The sequence below is a fragment of the Macroventuria anomochaeta genome (genome assembly GCF_010093625.1).
Source record: "Macroventuria anomochaeta strain CBS 525.71 unplaced genomic scaffold BU25scaffold_11, whole genome shotgun sequence".
NCBI lineage: Eukaryota > Fungi > Ascomycota > Dothideomycetes > Pleosporales > Didymellaceae > Macroventuria > Macroventuria anomochaeta.
The window spans coordinates 124,646-142,732 of NW_022985372.1; the positions used below are offsets into that span (position 1 = coordinate 124,646).

The window sequence follows — 18,087 nt, forward strand, 5'->3', positions numbered from 1 at the left end:
CTCGAACTTTTTGGGCAGGGCTGGCACGGTCCTCCATCGACACTATCGCTACCACCACCCACGGGACTGTAGACCTTCACACTCTACACTGCCCATGTTCTTAATCTTCCTACTGTTTACTAGTCTCGAGTCACATGTCCTTTGCGCGTCCAGATCAACGTTCGGCTCTTGAATTCGTTGCGGTGTACACAAGTCGTGCGCTCGGTGTCAGCACATCTCCCATTGGCTGCTCCGTTCGACGTCGACAACGACCCCAAGGGCCGAGGTTCTGCTTCTCCGCATCGTTGGTGACCCCCATGCTACACCACAAACAATCCATGTAGCCTATGTAGCTTTAATAAACACCTGTAGCAACACAACCTGTCGACCCACGATTATTGCCGCTCCCTTAACCACACAAGAATTGACTATACTTACCAAGATGTCACCACGACAAGTCTCCCCCAGACACATGCCAGACATTGTCATCCCAAACAGCTACGATGATCTAAACTCCCAATGGGCATCAATCCGCACGCACCACCACAAGGCCGAACCCAGCATCATCATTCTGACCCTCTACCGCCCGGGCAAGCACAATGCCTTCACCGACACCATGCGCGCCGAGATTGAAAAAGCATATGCCATGTTCGACGTCGATCCGAAAGTGAAATGCATCGTTGTGACGGGCGACGGGCGGATATTCTGCGCGGGCGCGGATCTAGAGGTCGGGTTTGGAAGGGGTGTGCATGGAGAGGAGGCGGAGAGGGTGCAGGATCATCGGGATGGGTAAGTCTCCTTCCTACAATTCACATCACGTCAAGAAGCGCGAGAAAAACAAAGGCAGACAAGGAAGTACTTTGGGTTCTGTGTTGACAGCGCTGTAGAGGCGGCAGAGTAACCCTCTCCATCTTCCACTGCCGCAAGCCCACAATCGGCGCCCTGCAAGGCTCCGCCGTGGGAATCGGCATCACCATGACGCTCCCCATGAACATCCGGCTCTGCTACCGCGACGCCAAAATCGGCTTCGTCTTCGCGCGCCGCGGCCTCATCATGGAAGCCTGTTCGTCCTTCTTCCTGCCGCGCTTGATCGGGCACTCGCGCGCCATGCAGGCCATCACCACCGGCAGCGTGTATCTAGCCAAGGATAAGGTGTTTGATGGCTTGTTCAGTGAGTTGTTGGATAGACCTGAGGATGTGCTGCCCAGGGCGCTGCAGGTCGCGGAGGATGTGGTCAGGAATACGAGTGTGGTGAGTACGTATTTGATGAAGGAGTTGATGTATAGGGATACGGGAAGTCCGGAGGGACAGCATTTGTTGGATTCGAGGGTGATTTATGAGCTGTTTGGGAGCTCGTAAGTGCGCTGCTGGTGTGTCGATAAACTTTACTGACGTTTGCAGTGACAACTCAGAGGGTGTCAAGTCGTTCTTGGAGAAGCGGCCGGCCAAGTTCTCAGGGACAATGGATAATACCAAAGTCACCGGGTATCCGTGGTGGATGCCGATCGACACGTTGGGCAGGGCAAAGGTGGATCCGTCAGGGAAGCCTAAGATCTGAGTGAGCAGAAAGTAGAGAACGCAAGACTTCATGACGTGATTGCATAACTTCATTGTCCCTGATTACATGTGATTCTTGAGTCCATGTCCCTGACGCCAAAGCTGCAATCCAACACCCTGGCTGGCATCACACGACTCGATAGATCGGATGGAGGTATCAGGGATTTTCATTCGTTCCTAGTGTGCTTCTTTTGCGAAGCATGCATAACCGAGGGAAACCCATACTGTCCCTGCCCAGCCAGACCGCACTCCGGAAAGAGAAACACGCTTAGAAGAAAGTGGAAGGACGCTTGGAAGCGAAGACCTTCTTGCCAGCCTTCTTGTTGATGCGGTGGGGCAGAGGGAACTTGAGGCCCTTGACAAGGAGCTGCTTGATGTATGGGCGGCGGACGTCGTCGGTCTTCTCGAGCTCAACAACCTTGAGGATCTACATCATGATTAGAAACCAGCATCATCGTTGAATCGTGACTATTGCATACCTGAACCGACCTGAAACGGGATCGGTGACGGGCGGCCATATCCTGGTACAGCGCATCGACGGCGGCAACGCGGGACATCTCACGGTACTCCTTGTACATGTTGTGGGTGCCAGAGCGCGAGTCGTAGCGGATCCAGATGCCGAAGTTCTTGACCTTCTGGGGGCGCTTCTCGGTGATCTGACGCTGTCAGCTGCCATCCTCCATGTTTCCTTATTCGTTCGCTACGCACCTGGTTCAGCGAGATGATCTCACCGTTCGCCTTCTTGATCTTGCGGAGCTTGCCGAGGAAGTACCAGAACCGCGACTTGGCGACAACGTCGTTGGGCGCAAAAATGCGCATGCGGTAGATCTTGGGGGTGGGGTTGGCCTCGCTGGGGAGGTGGCGGCCGATGACCTGGTATTCCTGGAAGCGAGCTGTGCAAGTCAGTATTGCGTTCAAGCGTTCGCCATCGTAGCAATCAAGCAGAACCAGCAATTGCAGTCGAAGTGAGCGAGCGATTCGGGGCCGTAGAGCGTGGTCAGCGAGCATGTGTGGTCTGTTGGGCGAGTGTAGCGTGCGTCGTCGAAACCCTCTGCTCATCACCCTCCACCCTCCGTCCCATCCCCAGGACTGCATCCACTTCCAATTCGCTTCGCACACACCCACGTGTTGCTCCGAAGATCCCCGGTACCATTGACATCGACTTGTGGCTCTTGTGTTTGTGCATGGCTCGTTTGCGCAAGGCTCGACTGAAATTTCCTTCGGCTGCAATTGCTGGACGGTCGCGAGTGTGGAAGGAGAGTTTTTGCTTACCCATCTGGACAAAGTCAGTACACGAAATCTCACGAGCAATATGGGCAATAACTTACTTCGAATGTGCTGCGGTTAGTACCCGTGGAGTTGACGAAGTGGTGTTCTTGCCCAAAGCAAATCGTCGGATTGTGCGGTGTCAAGCGAGCCGCGCCTTCCCAGATTAGGCCAGCACTAACGCCTTGAGCTTGGCGGGAAAGTGTGATGCAGCGTCGGCATGCCCGCATCCAAACACCGACCTCCAAAGTAGACCATCATTGCAAGAACAAAGCAATGCACACATCGACACAGTATTCGATGAGGTAGCGCATACACTCGAACGCTTCGCGACCACGGCAAGAAGCTCTTGACACCACCAGCCGTCATCACCGCGCACAGTAGTAGCCATGCAAGCCGCACTCGCACCGTTCCAAGAGGCTCATGCGACTGCGCTAGCCCAGCCCGTCGCGAACTTCTTCAGTCCTGTCCCGCCTGTACAAGAGCCTGGCCGCCTGTATGACTTCTTTCGCGCATCGAACGACGTTCAAATCGAAGGCGATGTTCGCTACGTGCTCAAGCACAACAAGACCACGTGCATGACGCAGAAAGAGAGCGGTGCATGGGTCGACATCATCGTGAGCTACTGGCGCGCAGTGAAGGAGATAATTAAGGCAGAAGAGGCATCGAACCAGGGCAGGTTGGGAGAGCGCCAATACGTTGCCGTGTACGACGCCTGGAAAGACCTGACCAGCAACTTCATCAAGCACATCTCTGGTGGAGCATTGCCAGCATGGGCTATATTCACTCTATACTTCACTGCGAATCATTTGCGCAGGATAGCGATCAAGGCAGACGATCAGTTGGCCAAGTCCAAGCCAGCCACTGTCAACGCCAGCTTCTCAGACGATATCGTGAGCACAGTGGCACAGAATCAGAAGTTGGAGGAAGCTGCACGCGTGTTCAACAGGATCTTTGCTCTGTGCTTGGGTGACAGGTGTGCCATGGTCCTATCTGTTGCTTGTTTCCTGGTTCTGACGGTACATCAGAAACCCAGATCTCAACGAGTCCCGCAAGTGGGGCGTCTACTGTGTAGCCAACCTTCAATTCAAGACCTACTTCAAGGTATCTTCTCCGCCACAAAAAGTGATTCTCATCTACTGACCTTTATAACTAGCTGAAGGCCATCAGCCTGTCCAAGAACGTTGTCCGCTCGATCGAAGCCCAGTCTGATTTACCACCCTTCAAACTATACCCAAAAGCGCACCGAGTCACATACCGCTACTACACTGGAGTCCTTGCTTTCTTGCAAGAGGATTACACAAAGGTCAGGAGGCACAAGAGAGTACGTAACATGCCACTGATGTGCAACAGGCGGAGAAGAACTTACAGGAAGCCTGGGATGCTTGCTATGCTAGCGCTGAGAAGAACAAATCGTAGGTGCTCACTTTCCTTTGAGAATCCAACGACTGACTGTAGCAGATTGATCCTCACCTACCTAATTCCTTGTCGTCTGATCACACAGCATGTCGTACCCAAAGCTCCTCTCCTCGCGGAATCACCCCGACTCGAACGTATCTTCGGACCACTCGTGACCTGCATAAGGAAAGGCGACCTTACAGGCTTCGACAAAGCACTAGCAGAGGGCGAGCCCGAGTTTGTCAAGCGCCGCATCTTCCTCACACTCGAACGAAGTCGCGACATTGCGCTTCGGAATCTCTTGCGGAAAGTTTACTTGGCTGGTGGCTATGACGATCTGAAGGAAGGGCAGACAGAGAAGGATAGGATCAGAAAGTCGAGGATACCGCTCGTCAACTTTGCAGCAGCGCTGAGAATGGGTGGCCAGGCGGTGGAGGACGATGAGGTTGAGTGCTTATTGGCGAACCAGATCTACAAAGTACGTGTCCCTTGCCCAGTGCAAGACTCGTTGCTAACGCTACCACAGGGTTTGATGAAGGGCTACATCTCACGCGAGCACGCCATGGTAGTGCTGAACAAGAAGGGCGCCTTCCCCGGCACCGGAGTGTGAAGCCTAGAGCAGATGCCACCGATTACGTCCAGATGTCATATACGGCACAGAAATCCCACCGACAAGTGCCGAACTAATATGCGCAATGTATTGCTACCTCAGTGCAGGCATCCGCTGAGAACCTTGTGCACTCCGCTACAAGCCCAGCACGGCCGAAAAAAAAATATTCAAAAGAGCAAAGATATGCGACCCAAACTTTCCACTTGCATTTCAATAACCCCCTGCATTGTACTGCGACTTTGCCGTGCTTTTCTTTGTGCACTGCAGCCTGCACAGTAGCCTGCCGTTATCTGTAACCTCCGGCGCGGAGTTGCGCCCAATTGGCGTTACCGCTTACACTGCCGGCTGGTGGGGTGGGCGGCATTGGTTAGGGAACTCCAGCCGCGTCCACAGCCCAGACGCGCTTTCGCCCTATCATGTGATACCGTGCCAATATCCAGTTCCCCCTTACGAAAGTTTGTGTGCCCTTACAAGGTTCTTTGTTGACTGATGAGTAACACTAGGCGAGATACGTCGGGCCTGGTCGCGCCGCGGGGCTTGCTATCTATTTTCCCTTCCAGGCTTCCCTTGCGCTGCAAGCCTACTACACTGCCGTCTTCCCTGGCAAGAGTTGCACAAAGCCTCCACCCTTTCACCAGGACGAGGCCAAATTGGACCGACTCCGTGCTCCTGCATTGGTGTACCAAGTCCTAGCCCTTCAGCTGATTTCGCGCCAATATCGCGTACCACTACTCAGACTTGTTGAGCGCGACGCGATACGAGGCTTGCAGCCCGTCTTTGTACCACCCCTCTACGGGTCTATTGCCTTACTCCCTGCTCCTTGCTGAGGGCTGTGCTTTATGCATCCCAAAGGGCCCCAGCCCGAGCTCCTGCAGTGGTGTACCAAGCCCTTACTGGTTGCAATAGTGTTGTTGCAGCTGTGGACTCAGCCTTGGGGGCTGTGGGTCCCGTGTTTGGTCTTCATTGAATGCCGTGCCGTTTGAGGCCCGAACGGACAAGCTGGAGGCGGCGAAAGGCTTGAGATAGCGGTATGCTGTCGGTGTACTGCTTACACAGCGTTGGTCCAGAATCGATCTAGGATTGCAATTCTTGCCCACGTCTTTGCAGCTAGTGATTAAGGCGTCGCTGGGTCGCAGGTAGAATCTAGCTGCACGCTGCGCCATTCGGTGTTGCCTTTCCAGAATCGCCTATCATCCAGTCCGTCAGGCCGGGAGGCCAAAGGACTACTGCAAAGGGCTACTGCGAGGGCTACGGCAGAGCCTGGCCCACGATTCTGCTAACAAGATGGAAGGCCGTCGTAGCGATATTCCCGCCTATCTTCTTGTCCTTCTTTGTGTGGTACTTCCAGTTATTCTTAGGGACATTTTTGCCCCCTGCTCGTTTTGCGCTTATGGCCTGGATGTAGTGTGGGGGTGGGCGCTCTCTCATGTTGAATTCAGGCGCAGAGAATTGATCTGAAGGGGAGATTAAGCGCATACGAAGTTCGTAGTTTGGAAGGTGGTGATAGGAAGATGAATACAAGAATGAGATTGTTAGCTTTGACAGGTGTTCTGTAGCAGCTTGCCAGCGGCTTTTCGTTCTTCCTCCCTCTGTATATACTCTGTGATTGTGGTGCGAGTGAGGGCGTGCCGGCTTTCCGTCCAATAAGATCAGCCAGGCAAATCATCTTCACTGTCTTCAGACGAGGCTGTGCTTTTGTGGGAGTGCAACAACAGATGTGTCCTCTTGGCTGCACGACAACATACAGAGGATGTCGAGGCAGTGTGGCGCAATATTCTATGGAGTCATGGTTGTCATCTGAAAGTCGAGGCAAAATGCCCAACAAGGTCACTGTGGATGACGGCATGAGAAGACGATTGAGGTAAACAGCTCAGCTCCAATTTTGATTCGTCACTGTAATAAATACTATCATCAAAGGGAGGTCAATGGACCCAATCGACAAACATGGTAACCCAGGTGCTACAATTTGGACCAGCCGACAGCAGGGAGTACAAGTCCAGTCTGATACAAGAAGAAACAATGCTTGAAACAACGCAATGAAGAGAAGACGACAGCTGGAAAGCTGCCGCGCCATGGGCGCGTGTTTCAATTCTGCCAATAGCAGTAGTAAAGCTGCAACAGGGTAGGTCCAACGACCTAGGTTGGTCTGTCGACCATAGCAATCTGTGACCAAGGGTATGATGATAGCGCGAAAGACAAAAAGCAAAGAGTACAAGAGAAAAAGTCTAATAGTACAAGAGGGAGGCCGAATGAGTGCCAGAATGGTATCTTCGAGCCTGAACGCCATGCATAAAATCAGGAAGACAGAAAACAAAAAGCAGAACCATAACCGGACCGAGTGCAACCGTGAGGCCGACAAGGGTAAGTGTAGTATACAAGAAGGGTAATGGTAATGCGACGGTGACCAAAGCGTCCGCCGTGGGTATACGTGTCGTGACACGGATCATTAGTAGGTAGGTAAAGACGAGATGCGGGATGAAAGAGCCAAGAAGGACGAACGGCACAAGCCGGGAGAGACCATGAGTCAGAGCCGTAACGATGGTGAGAAGGGAGTTGTACGTGCCACGACACGAGTCATGTCGGCAACGACGGGAAGCCGGAAGAGAAGGAGTCGAAAGTCCAACGCCGAAAAGATGAAGCAAACCGGAGATGAGAGGTGATGAGGTTGATGGCCCGAGTTATGATGAAGCTCATGGCCCGAGATGTTCCGAGGAATAGGGGTGGAGTGGCAGCCTAGCGTGGCGACTTCGCGGACAGACCAAGGTCATCCATGTGATTTACCATGGCAACGAACAAGTCGAAGAACAGCTTACCGCCGTTTTCCATCTCGTTCTGCATTGTGCCGCTACGCTTGAAAGTGTTGCGGGCACGGATGATGAGTGCGAGGTAGTGCGCACGAAGCTTGGAGTCGTTGTCAGGTGTATTGGCGTAGGCATAACGAGCAGAGGTCAAAATTGTCGAGCACTGGATGCCAGACTGCAGGCCCTGCTTGCGGAGAGCCAGCTTCTTCAGCTCCTGGAGTCCGTACTTCTCAGCTTGGCAGTAGATCACTGTGTCCTTCAGGATGGGTCCCGCCGGCGAGTAGATCACTGCTTCGTTGGCACCGTTGTCTTTACCACCGTCCTCGAGAGTCCATGTGTTGCGCTTCTTGCTGAACTCGAGACGCGGGTAGTAGTCGCCCTTGTAGAGATACTCGAGGATAGAGGAGAAGACCTCAGGCTCCTCATCGGGGAGATCGATGCGCTTATTGGCGGACTGGTAGAATTGGCCACTGCATGCGGCCTGGAAGTAAGGCGAGTGAGAAAGGACGTCCTCGTGAGCTGCGAAAAGACGCTGCTCAGCTCCGACGCATACCGTGATGATGGTGCTAATGGTTTGTCAGATTGGTTTGAAAGTCAAATGGCGGTGTATGCTCACCTTCCCAATGATGGCGATGTGGCGTTCGATGAAGGAGCCTGAGAAACTGGTCGAGCCTGCTGGACCAGTTTCTCTACCTTCCTCGATGACTGACTGAAGGAAGGCTGTTTTGTGTGTTTTGTGGTGCTGGACCTGTGCTTCGAAACACTCTCTTTCCTTGAGCGGCCCTGAGACACGCTCTCTTTTCTCGATCTTGATCCGAACATGATGGATGTGTGTGCGTTGATGGTCGTAGATGAATAAGTCGTGATGGTCAATGCCAAGTACTCGGAATGGGTGGTCGTCGAGTATTTATAAAAAGTCTAATATAGGCAACAGAGTTGGGAGATGTCCACGCAAGCAACCCAAGTGATGAAAGCCTTAGGCAACGACTGTTGGTTAGTATGAAAACAGGTGATAGCAGGCAAACTATGGGCGAGTGCAGATTCTCATATATACACGACTGCTCGGGCGGAGTCTCGCAGAGGCCATCTGCCAGCATCGATGACAGGGGCCAGGGTAGGAGGATCACATAATTCCGGCCAATCGATTCTCGAGGCTAGTCGACGCGGGGGGACGTCTCGAGTGCACAAAGTATGCCCAAGTGAACAAACGCGATATCGCATGAGTCGTCTAACCATGTTGAGTCACCAACAGTCAGAATAAGGACGACGCTCAGCCCCCGCCCTGGCTTGAGCTAAACTTATGCAACTCTTTGTGAAGCGAGATAGACAGATAGAGGAAGGACGGCCGTGCATAGTAGTTGCCTCTGGAAGCTGCGAAGGGATCGGAAACGACAAGAGATGATGAACATGAAAATTCTGCGACTCACTTGGCCCTGTGCAGCCCTGTGCAGAGTGCCTGGATGGAAAATCTGTGCAAGCGATGGCATTCGTATGCTGGAGAAATGACCTGCTCATCCTTTTGCGCGGTGCGCCCCATGCGTACTCGGGGAGACGGGCCCTGTCGGAGCTCATACCAACTGTCCTTGCAAGCTTTGGGAATCCGTAGCCGTGCAACAGCCACAATTCGTACAGCATGCACATCCACAAATCACAGCGATACTTGCGCGAGCCGTGTAGAAACCGTTTCTGTTCTCCTGAGACCGGTGGTTACTCGAAAAGTATAGGACCGACTGGCGTTGAACCTCATAGCGGCCGCTCTCCGACTCCCCGGTATCAAGTTGGCTCCAGCAATCCACGAACATACCGTCGGGATCCCTCATATCGCTTTTGTTGCCACTGGATTATGCTGATTAGTATGCACCGGGGATCAGGGTCGCTGTTTGTTGTGTTGAGCTGCGGCGCTCAGACAGTTTCGACGTTTATGAGGCAACGTCGGCAGCAACAGCCTCGGTGCGATATCACGTTACTCATACTACCCCTGCCCATACCAAACATTACGTGAACTGAAGCTTGTCAAGGTTTCACTACGCCTGTCGGCTGTCGGATGTAAAAAGCAGCAAATAGCCACCCTGTCATAGTCCAGTCGTTTGCAGCCTTGATCAGCCATCTGCAGCGTTGGCAGCACTGGCGATCAACTCCACCGCGGTACAGGTATGGCGGAGCCTTGTCCACTCATTGCCGTTGCGTATCCACATCTCCGAGGAATGATTTGTGAAAGTCACGACTCACGAAATACCCCCTGGCCCATCATGCAGCAACGTTGACAATACGGCGGGATCCGTTTGCAGGATCCGTGCCTAGAAGGCCTCGCACAGGGCAGCTGGCCCGAGATTTTGGAACAATTCACACGATCTATCCGAGTTTGACAATTTCACCCTTCCTGGTAGATAATCAGGCACGAGAGATTGTGAAGGCGACAAGCACCATGGTCCATGGAACACAAGTGGGGAAGACGCATAGAACGATTCACAACCAGCGATCTCGAGGACTGTCCGTATCAGACTCCATCGACCAGGGTGCCTTACTTTCACTGCTGCAACACAATGGCGGCTCATAGCCGCGAGTAACAGCGGCGAATAACCTCAATACAGTTGGACTCGATACAAGCTTCGAAGCTTCGCAGCGGTAAAGCAGACGGTGTATCTGCACAACACACAAGTCGAAGTCTCTTTGAAATCACGGGAACCGCAAGCCGTCGCTCCGGGCCACTCATGCCGAATAGCAGCTTCGATTCTGAACGGCGAATCCTCTGCCAGCGCACAGCGGCAAAAAATACATCACGAATGTGGACCTCGACCAAGCCAACGGTTCTCCGACCATGTGTGAAACCCACTTGGTGCTGGCCAGGGCGCGGTGTATGAGTCGCGAACATGTCAACACCGCTCGTTTATCAAAACAAACAGTGGGATCCAGCGGTGAACAGCAACTGAACGGTTACCGAGACGTTTGAATCCACTCAGGGCGCTACGTCCACCGCTCATCTGTCAAAACAAACAAAGAGATGGGTCTAGCGGTGAACAACAACACGACTTTGAACCTCACCGAAATATGTATATAAGAGCATCGCGCACACCAGCCAACTAACAACAGGTCTGGAGATTATTCTCAGGATCCAATGGTAGACGAACTGTGGGACCGGCACATGATTGACCCTAATGAGCTTGAAGCACCCCCCGTGTACTATTGATCAGTATTGATCAGAACTCTCAACTGGCTCGAACAGCGGCTACCGGATCCCGGATAATGATTTTGCAAGCCGTAAACCCTCTCTCAGGATCTATGCCACCACGTCTACTGCCATGATACGGTTTTCATCTGAACCTACTTGCAGGTATGTGAAGTTCCTGCCGGCACAGTATACCATCGGGCTACCTGCCTCCGAGCAACACTCCCAATACCACTGTCTGCATCTCATCTCACAGCATGTTTGTTATCTCGGGAACAACGTTTTGAAAACACACATTTGGTGTTTATTTGGTGTAGTTGAAGAATTCTGACGATCACCTGACCATGGCCCCACTTTCCATCTCCCGACAAATCCACCTCTGAAGTTTGGCATCCAGCAGCAGTTCGTAGGATCGAATAAACATCACGAATGAACCGCTCGGCAGTAGAGTGCGACTCGACAATTGGGAACCTAACACTCAACGGAAGATCCGCGTAAGGCCTCCTCGAAACCTACTTTGTCAGACGTGTCGTGGTACACACCATCGGGTAAGTTGCCTTCATCGCCACCACGAACCCCTTAATTTAATGTTTCATCTTCATTCATTTTGCCACAGCGGCAATGTCATATGCAGGTACCCGTTGAATCCTACCCAAGGCCCCACTTGCCGACTACTATCGAATCTTCGAATCTTCGAACTTGGAAGTAGGGTTTCAAAGCCAAACGAGTAAGAGCCATGCGTTTGCCACCTACGTGAGGACGGGGCGACTGGGATTGACTTTGTATTGATACACACGACTGAGTCGCAAATTGGGACCTGCAACACCTGTTGCAGAAGAGCCTCAACAAGGTTCTTCGCTTTACTTTCCTCCGGTCTCAACGCAGAACACCTTAGATCTTATTCGTAACATATCTGCGGCAACGTCATTGTGCAGGTACCCAGCGACCAACTCACCGGGCCGCACCTGCCGACGACCAGCTTGGATACGAGCTTTCGAACACAGCGTGAGTAAGAGTGGCGTTTGCCACATAGGAGAAGCGAAGTCATTCAATCTGAGTTCAGGGCACCCCCCAAGAGTCTGACTCACTGCCTGAGGTTTGCAACGCATGCCACAAAGTAGCTTCAGTGAAGCCTCACTTGAGGCAATCAACCCGAGGAAAAGTCTTTCGCCTCACTTCCCCTTAGGCCTCCATTTTGAACACTCTTTCGATTCAGGAAGTGTTTAGGTATCGCAGTGAGGTCAATATGCATTATACATCTTACCATTGAGTGCTATTTTGATCACTGACTGCAACACCTTGCTCTTACTCCCATCTTCCCGTCTTTCCCTCTCCTTCCTCGCCGGCTCCAACGCACTTCCAACCCCCCCCCCCCCGGACAGACACTTCGAAGAAATAGAGATTCCTGCGCAAGGAGATTGGCCGGGCGAAGCTCGAGCTCAGGCTCGGTTGCTCAAACGAGGGAGGGAGAGCGTCAGAAGCCAAGGGAGCTAAGTGGGGCGAAGAACTGATGAATTTGGAAGGGAGATGGGCGGAAGAGGTGTGAAGGTAAGGGAGCAAGGGCAGAGATTTCAACTCCATGTTCGGCGTGGGAGGGGACAGCTAAAATCGTAGGAGCTCTTGCCATGCGTCTATTGATTTGCTTGCTTGCTCGTTCGTAGTGAAGGGAAAGTGGTCTGATGGGAAGCAGTAGGGCGAACATGATGAATTAGGATTTTGTGGAGAGTAAGCTTCACATCACAGCGACCTTTGGATCCCCGAATCTATCTAGCGATGCAAAAACCCCTTCGCTTTGCCCTTGGCATGTTCGAACAATCGGTCTCTAAAACCCCTCTTCTCCGCTGCCGGGGCGTCAGCAGATGGCGCTGGCGCTGGCGCTGGCTGGTTCTCGCTCTGCTGCTCCGGTAGCTGCGACTGCTGGGGCGGTGGTGCTGGTGCGCCGCCAGCAGCACTTTTCCCTCCCACAGTCACAATGAAGAGTTTCGGATCCCCAGCGTTCACTTTGCCAGACTGATCTTCGCCAGAGTCGGGCTGCACATCGTCGTAGGCAAACGCATATCCCTTCCTGTCCACGTTGTGCTCGTGCACCAGCCTTGCGTAATGATTCGTCGGATCGCGTCTATAAAACGTATCAGGCTGACTCGGGTGTTCTTCCGTCTCCGTGATACTGCTCCTCACAAACGCAGCAGCCAGTCTTGGAATGATAGCGTTGCGCGCTGGACTCTGCCCGGTCGTGAAAGGGCCGGAGTTGCAGCCCAGGATATCGGCGGTGTTGGGCCTGTCGAATTCCTCGTCCCCGATCTTGAGTTTGCCGGAGGATGTGATGTGGCCTTCGAGCACGCCGGGCCCGGCTTGCGTGTTGACTCTGCATTTGCAGGAGGCGTATTTGGACCATACTTCGTCGACGAGGGGCTCGAAGTAGCCGGAGAAGTCGGCGCCGACTGCGCCGCCGTGAGTTGCGTTCAAGATCCTGAGGTTCTGGCCGTTTTCGTTGACGACGAGCTTGTCCCATGGGCGGCCGTCCTTTTGGGCTTGTTCGCGTAGGGAGTCGGCCATGCGGTCTAAACCATCTGGGCGCATGCCGGCCACGCGTTGCTCCTCGCCGCTCTGCTGCTGCAGGCTGATGGCGATGGGGATTTTGGGCACGAAGTCTACGTACGATATGTTGGCGTAGAGTTGTGCGTCGTTCAATGTGAACTCTGCGAAGCCGAAATTCACGCCGTGATTGGGATCGCTGGGATTCAGCACCGAGGGTTCTACCAACGCTGGTCCTCCAGGGTTAAGGAGGAAGGTGAGCTTTCCATCTACGATCCAGATACGGCCGCCGGCTATTTGTGGAATGGTGATATTCGTTGTGTTGCCTGGTGCACCGAGTGGAATAGCGCAGTCTTCTTGGAGTGAGGAGCCAATGTCTTTTACTTCGGCAGGGAAGTACAGATCCCTGCCATTCGCTCGGAGGAGACATCGTTTGCCATCGTGCTGGATGGCGATGCCTGTCTATTGGGGCCGTCAGGAGGACTGTTTTGCAGGTGCAGACGTTCACGCTGAACTCACAACGTAGGCGTGAATGTTCTCCGAGTCGGAGTCGTTCTTGAGCGCGATGTGCAACGAGTCTGGCATAGTTGTTAGATTGCTGGAAGGGAATGTCCGCGAAATGCGAAGTACCTTGCTGCTGTAAAGTGGTAGCAGTGATGGTGTTGGCAAGCCGGTTTGCGTGGCGAACGTCATCGGGCGCGAGGACCCACTTGCCTTGTTGCCGTTGTTTGTTGCGGCTCCTTCTCAACATGCAGCCACAGGATCAAGCAGAAGGCATACATCAGTTTCCGTCAACCGGGAGAAGTGAAATCGCAGAGACTTGCATGGTCGACTCCTACGTATAGTTTTCCCCGGCATCCTGAGCTCCTCATCATAGCCGATCAAAATGCATCGTGACTGTCATCACCCTCTCCGTTCTGCATCAACGTTTCCCCTTCGTCGCCACCCTCATCCTCATCGTCCACAAGCGGCACGAACCGGAAGTCGACGAAGCTCACTTGGCTCGAGCCACCGCCAGCCGCAGCCTCGACCTCGATCATGAACTGCATACTCAGCACACCCTGCATATCGACTCTCACACTGACTTTGGTAGCTACGCTCATTGCGCGGGCAGCTTTCTGGATTAAGCTATACTTGTAGCTCGCCCGGAGAACGGTATCTGGATCTGAGAGCTGGAAGGTCTCGAGGAGGTTCACTGGCGGTGTGTTGGCCTCATCGGGCTTGGCTGCAGTTGGGCGGAGCGTGGATTTGGGCGGCTGGTTGTTGAACTCGACTCTCGCTGAGCCAAGAGTACCGGTCGAAGACAAGGCGAAGAGTGGCTTCCCGCGTACCATCCTGGCGTACATGGTCAGCTTCTCTGGAGAGGTGGACGAGAGCTCCAGGATAGCGTCGTGCAGCCAGCTACCGCGCATGATGGTCTTGAAGGCCAGGCTCTGGCGGTCGAAAGGTATCTCATCGGTGTACTCGGGCTGGTAGGTCGTGAGGTCGCATGATGTGCGTATGCTGGCCTCGGTGAGGATGACCGAGAGCGGAGCACCAGGCGCATCGTACGTGATTCGACACAGGTTGTTCATGCCAAGGACGTTGTTCGAGAAGGCGGTGCTCGTTGGGTAGGGGTTGTCGCGCGCCCATGGCGGCCTGGAGGCATCGGGGTCGGTGAGGCCGAAGATCTGGAGGGTTTCGAGTAGCGCGGCAAGGGAGATGTGGAAGGTCAGGGGGGGGGTCGCTTCTTCGTCGTCGGAGTCTGCGGACGGGGGTGGAACGGGCGGCGCATGGAAGCTGTATGTGGTGAAGAGCGACTTGTCGAGGAAGGCAGAGGCTGCGCGCACGTGTCAGTGCGAACGCGTCGCAGGCAGAGGCAGACGCACCCTCCATGACGCTCGCCTCGTCGACCGAGAACTTCAGCCCCTCATGGCTCAGCTGTACGTGTGCCTTGGACGCAAACGCGATGCAGCGCAGCAGTGTGAACAGCTGGCGGGCGGAGCTGGAGACGGCTGTGAGCACGGGCGGCTCGTCTGGCATGGTGGGTGTTAGGGGGGGAGGGGGGGGGAGGGTGGTAGACGGGTGAGGATTGGACGTCAAGTGTTATTGCATTCCCATAGACTACAGCGCCGGTTTTGGATATCAGGAGACTAGACGTAGACGCCGACTGCGCAGATCATGTACACTGCGCCGAACCTGCAGCTGTTAGCACGGCGATTCATGTTGGCGTGCGGAGCGCATACCCAAATGCTATCGAAGCGGGTGCGCCGACGAGGGGCAGGTTGGCGAGCGAGCGGTCTGTGAGCGGGTGAGCGTGTGAGCGTGTGAGCGGGTGAGCGGTGGCTGGGGCGGGTCGGGGGGTGAGGCGGGGTGAGGCGGTGGGCATACTGAGGCCGAAGAAGCCGGTCAAGAGCAGCGCTGGAGTACTATCAGCACGGCTACGCACAGCAGCTCAACTACGCGAGAACCTACAAGCGAACAGCAGTGCAAAGCCAATGGTGAACTGGCCGTTCTTTCCGATCGCGGGCTGGAAGGGCGACGCCGCGGCAGCCTCCCAGACATCTGCAAGAGGGCTCGACATGGTGCAGTGGACGGATGGGTGCTTGGAGCTATGGTGAAGCTGCGCAGGTGTCCTCTCCATGGCCGCGCAGGCTGATCGGCGCTGATTGGCCTGTGCAGACACCTCCGCGTCCCGACTTCCCCAACATGCACGCTCACGTTCACCACCGACACGGCAGTCGCGACAAACAGCGAACGCTTGCATACGGCAACCGCGCAACATGGCGGTCACGGAAGACGGTAAGTCGCGCGCTCTCGTTGCCTTCACCCGCACAACAACACAACCATGGCCAACAGCGAGCGACTCGCACGGCTGCGCGAGGTGGTGGGCTACAGCTCGTCACCACCCATCCGGCCTACCACCCCCGCGCGCAAGACGCTGCCCGAGCTGCCCTCTTCGCCCGACATACCTCTGCGCGACCTGAAGGCTCACACCCAACACGCCCAACACTCCCAACACGCCCAACACGCCCAACACGCGCAAGCTCCCGTCGCACCGCATGCTGACCTCCCGCCTCCAGCCAAGCGCAAGGCGACCATCGAAGCCAACGCTGGCTCCCCCAAGCGCGCAAAGCAGTCTCCCGCCTCCGACGCCTCCGATCCCCCCGCACCCCCCCCACCCCCCGTCAAGCGCATAGTGCCCTTCCCCGAGAAGCCTGCGGTCATCGAAGAGCGCAACGGAGAGATCGAATTCCGTGTCGTCAACAACGATGGCCAGCGCGAGAGCACCATCATCCTCACTGGGCTCAAGTGCATCTTCCAGAAACAGCTGCCCAAGATGCCCAAGGACTACATCGCCCGTCTCGTCTACGACCGCACGCACCTGAGTATCGCCATCGTCAAGAAGCCCCTCGAAGTCGTTGGCGGCATCACCTACCGCCCGTTCGACAAGGGCCAGTTCGCCGAAATCGTCTTCTGCGCCATTTCCTCGGACCAGCAGGTCAAGGGCTATGGCGCGCACCTTATGTCGCATCTCAAGGACTACGTCAAGGCCACCTCGCAGGTCATGCACTTCCTGACATACGCCGACAACTACGCCATCGGGTACTTCAAGAAGCAGGGCTTCACCAAAGAGATCACGCTCGAGAAACGGCGGTGGATGGGCTACATCAAGGACTACGAGGGTGGTACGATCATGCAATGTAGCATGGTGCCCAAGATCCGCTACCTCGAGAGCGGGCGCATGCTGCTCAAGCAAAAGGAGTGTGTCAACGCCAAAATCCGCGCCGTCTCGAAGTCGTTCCAGATCCACGCTCCGCCTGCCCAGTGGGCAAAGGGAGATGTCAGGCCAATCGACCCGCTCACTATCCCCGCTATCAAGTCTTCAGGCTGGTCGCCAGTCATGGACGAACTTGCGCGCGCGCCCCGCCACGGACCAAACTACAACCAGCTCCTCCACTTGCTCAACGATATGCAGAACAACTCCAACGCCTGGCCCTTCCAGCAGCCTGTCAACAAAGACGAGGTCCTCGACTACTACGACGTCATCAAGGAGCCGATGGACCTCGCGACAATGGAGGAGAAGCACGAGAAGGATCTGTATCCTACGCCCGAAGACTTCATCCGCGACGCCAAGCTCATATTCGACAATTGTCGCAAGTACAACAATGAGAGCACTCCGTACGCGAAGGCGGCCGGGCGGTTGGAGAGGTTCATGTGGCAGCAGATTAGGAACATCCCCGAGTGGTCGGTAAGTGTTGGCTGCGTTCACTGTGCTGTGTACCCGAGCTAACGTGTGTGCAGCATCTTGAGGGTGAGCTCGGCGGGAAGTAGTCTCGACGGCCACCACATCAACACAAACCCTCGGCAGAGATTCATGCGCTGATGTCACTTCTGTATCAGGGCTTCTACGGACATCTCATCACAAACGGGACTAAATCGTTTCCAAGGGGACGTGGACAACAGGAGTAGCATAGCAAGGCGTTTGGGATTGTCACGGGCAAAGCCCTGCAGGCTAGCAGGCAGCATTGGGCTAGGGTACGGTGTTTGGGTGTTGAACATAGGATATACCACTTATGCGCTTCGAATGCTAATGCATGTTACCTCACCTTCTCTGATCAGCATCGTCTGGGCCGCCCAAATCAGGTTCAAAGTGTGTGCAGACGAAATCGAACCGTGATCGCAATGTACATCCTTAGAACAGACTTGAGATCAGGACGGCCTGCAAGATCGACCGTTACTAGTACGAAGAAAAAAAAAATCCGTTGCACTTCAGAGAGTTGTGCAACACGAAC

General features: G+C 54.6%; 11 protein-coding genes across 11 annotated transcripts; 3 read left to right on the forward strand and 8 right to left on the reverse strand.

Annotated features, from left to right (window-relative positions):
* Positions 1-451: 451 nt before the first annotated feature.
* On the forward strand, positions 452-1,537 carry BU25DRAFT_337890 (enoyl-CoA hydratase/isomeras-like protein; the record flags this gene model as incomplete). The annotated part of the gene is made up of 3 exons (XM_033702695.1): positions 452-768; positions 867-1,334; positions 1,381-1,537. The coding sequence occupies 3 exons, from the start codon at positions 452-454 to the stop codon at positions 1,535-1,537; spliced, it is 942 nt and encodes a 313-aa protein (XP_033563109.1).
* Positions 1,538-1,571: 34 nt separating this feature from the next.
* On the reverse strand, positions 1,572-2,894 carry BU25DRAFT_409415 (uncharacterized protein). Its single transcript, XM_033706046.1, has 4 exons — positions 2,865-2,894; positions 2,245-2,812; positions 2,016-2,192; positions 1,572-1,963 (listed from the first exon to the last, which is right to left on the reverse strand). The coding sequence occupies exons 2-4, from the start codon at positions 2,593-2,595 to the stop codon at positions 1,805-1,807; spliced, it is 687 nt and encodes a 228-aa protein (XP_033563110.1). The 5' UTR covers positions 2,596-2,812; positions 2,865-2,894; the 3' UTR covers positions 1,572-1,804.
* A 152-nt stretch (positions 2,895-3,046) lies between these two features.
* Positions 3,047-4,933, forward strand: BU25DRAFT_409417 (uncharacterized protein). The gene is made up of 5 exons (XM_033706047.1): positions 3,047-3,778; positions 3,831-3,906; positions 3,959-4,108; positions 4,156-4,217; positions 4,264-4,933. Exons 1-5 carry the CDS (start codon positions 3,192-3,194, stop codon positions 4,808-4,810), a joined length of 1,422 nt encoding a protein of 473 aa, XP_033563111.1. The 5' UTR covers positions 3,047-3,191; the 3' UTR covers positions 4,811-4,933.
* A 1,176-nt stretch (positions 4,934-6,109) lies between these two features.
* On the reverse strand, positions 6,110-6,557 carry BU25DRAFT_23734 (uncharacterized protein). The gene has a single exon (XM_033701477.1). The coding sequence runs from the start codon at positions 6,474-6,476 to the stop codon at positions 6,246-6,248; it is 231 nt and encodes a 76-aa protein (XP_033563112.1). The 5' UTR covers positions 6,477-6,557; the 3' UTR covers positions 6,110-6,245.
* A 91-nt stretch (positions 6,558-6,648) lies between these two features.
* On the reverse strand, positions 6,649-7,342 carry BU25DRAFT_23829 (uncharacterized protein). Its single transcript, XM_033701489.1, has one exon. The coding sequence runs from the start codon at positions 7,095-7,097 to the stop codon at positions 6,681-6,683; it is 417 nt and encodes a 138-aa protein (XP_033563113.1). The 5' UTR covers positions 7,098-7,342; the 3' UTR covers positions 6,649-6,680.
* Positions 7,321-8,643, reverse strand: BU25DRAFT_23840 (uncharacterized protein). The gene is made up of 2 exons (XM_033701491.1): positions 8,228-8,643; positions 7,321-8,177 (listed from the first exon to the last, which is right to left on the reverse strand). Exons 1-2 carry the CDS (start codon positions 8,431-8,433, stop codon positions 7,544-7,546), a joined length of 840 nt encoding a protein of 279 aa, XP_033563114.1. The 5' UTR covers positions 8,434-8,643; the 3' UTR covers positions 7,321-7,543.
* Positions 8,644-11,179: 2,536 nt separating this feature from the next.
* Positions 11,180-12,153, reverse strand: BU25DRAFT_409422 (uncharacterized protein). The gene has a single exon (XM_033706048.1). It carries the CDS (start codon positions 11,884-11,886, stop codon positions 11,638-11,640), a length of 249 nt encoding a protein of 82 aa, XP_033563115.1. The 5' UTR covers positions 11,887-12,153; the 3' UTR covers positions 11,180-11,637.
* A 391-nt stretch (positions 12,154-12,544) lies between these two features.
* BU25DRAFT_338468 (glycoside hydrolase family 64 protein) lies at positions 12,545-13,897 on the reverse strand (the record flags this gene model as incomplete). Its single annotated transcript, XM_033702730.1, has 2 exons — positions 12,545-13,774; positions 13,832-13,897. The coding sequence occupies 2 exons, from the start codon at positions 13,895-13,897 to the stop codon at positions 12,545-12,547; spliced, it is 1,296 nt and encodes a 431-aa protein (XP_033563116.1).
* Positions 13,898-14,193: 296 nt separating this feature from the next.
* Positions 14,194-15,334, reverse strand: BU25DRAFT_337909 (DNA repair protein-like protein Rad1; the record flags this gene model as incomplete). The annotated part of the gene is made up of 2 exons (XM_033702698.1): positions 14,194-15,131; positions 15,181-15,334. The coding sequence occupies 2 exons, from the start codon at positions 15,332-15,334 to the stop codon at positions 14,194-14,196; spliced, it is 1,092 nt and encodes a 363-aa protein (XP_033563117.1).
* Positions 15,335-15,444: 110 nt separating this feature from the next.
* BU25DRAFT_338365 (uncharacterized protein) lies at positions 15,445-16,058 on the reverse strand (the record flags this gene model as incomplete). The annotated part of the gene is made up of 4 exons (XM_033702723.1): positions 15,445-15,490; positions 15,538-15,592; positions 15,683-15,712; positions 15,767-16,058. 4 exons carry the CDS (start codon positions 16,056-16,058, stop codon positions 15,445-15,447), a joined length of 423 nt encoding a protein of 140 aa, XP_033563118.1.
* Positions 15,823-17,653, forward strand: BU25DRAFT_409425 (histone acetyltransferase GCN5). The gene has a single exon (XM_033706049.1). The coding sequence runs from the start codon at positions 16,140-16,142 to the stop codon at positions 17,583-17,585; it is 1,446 nt and encodes a 481-aa protein (XP_033563119.1). The 5' UTR covers positions 15,823-16,139; the 3' UTR covers positions 17,586-17,653.
* Positions 17,654-18,087: the final 434 nt, after the last annotated feature.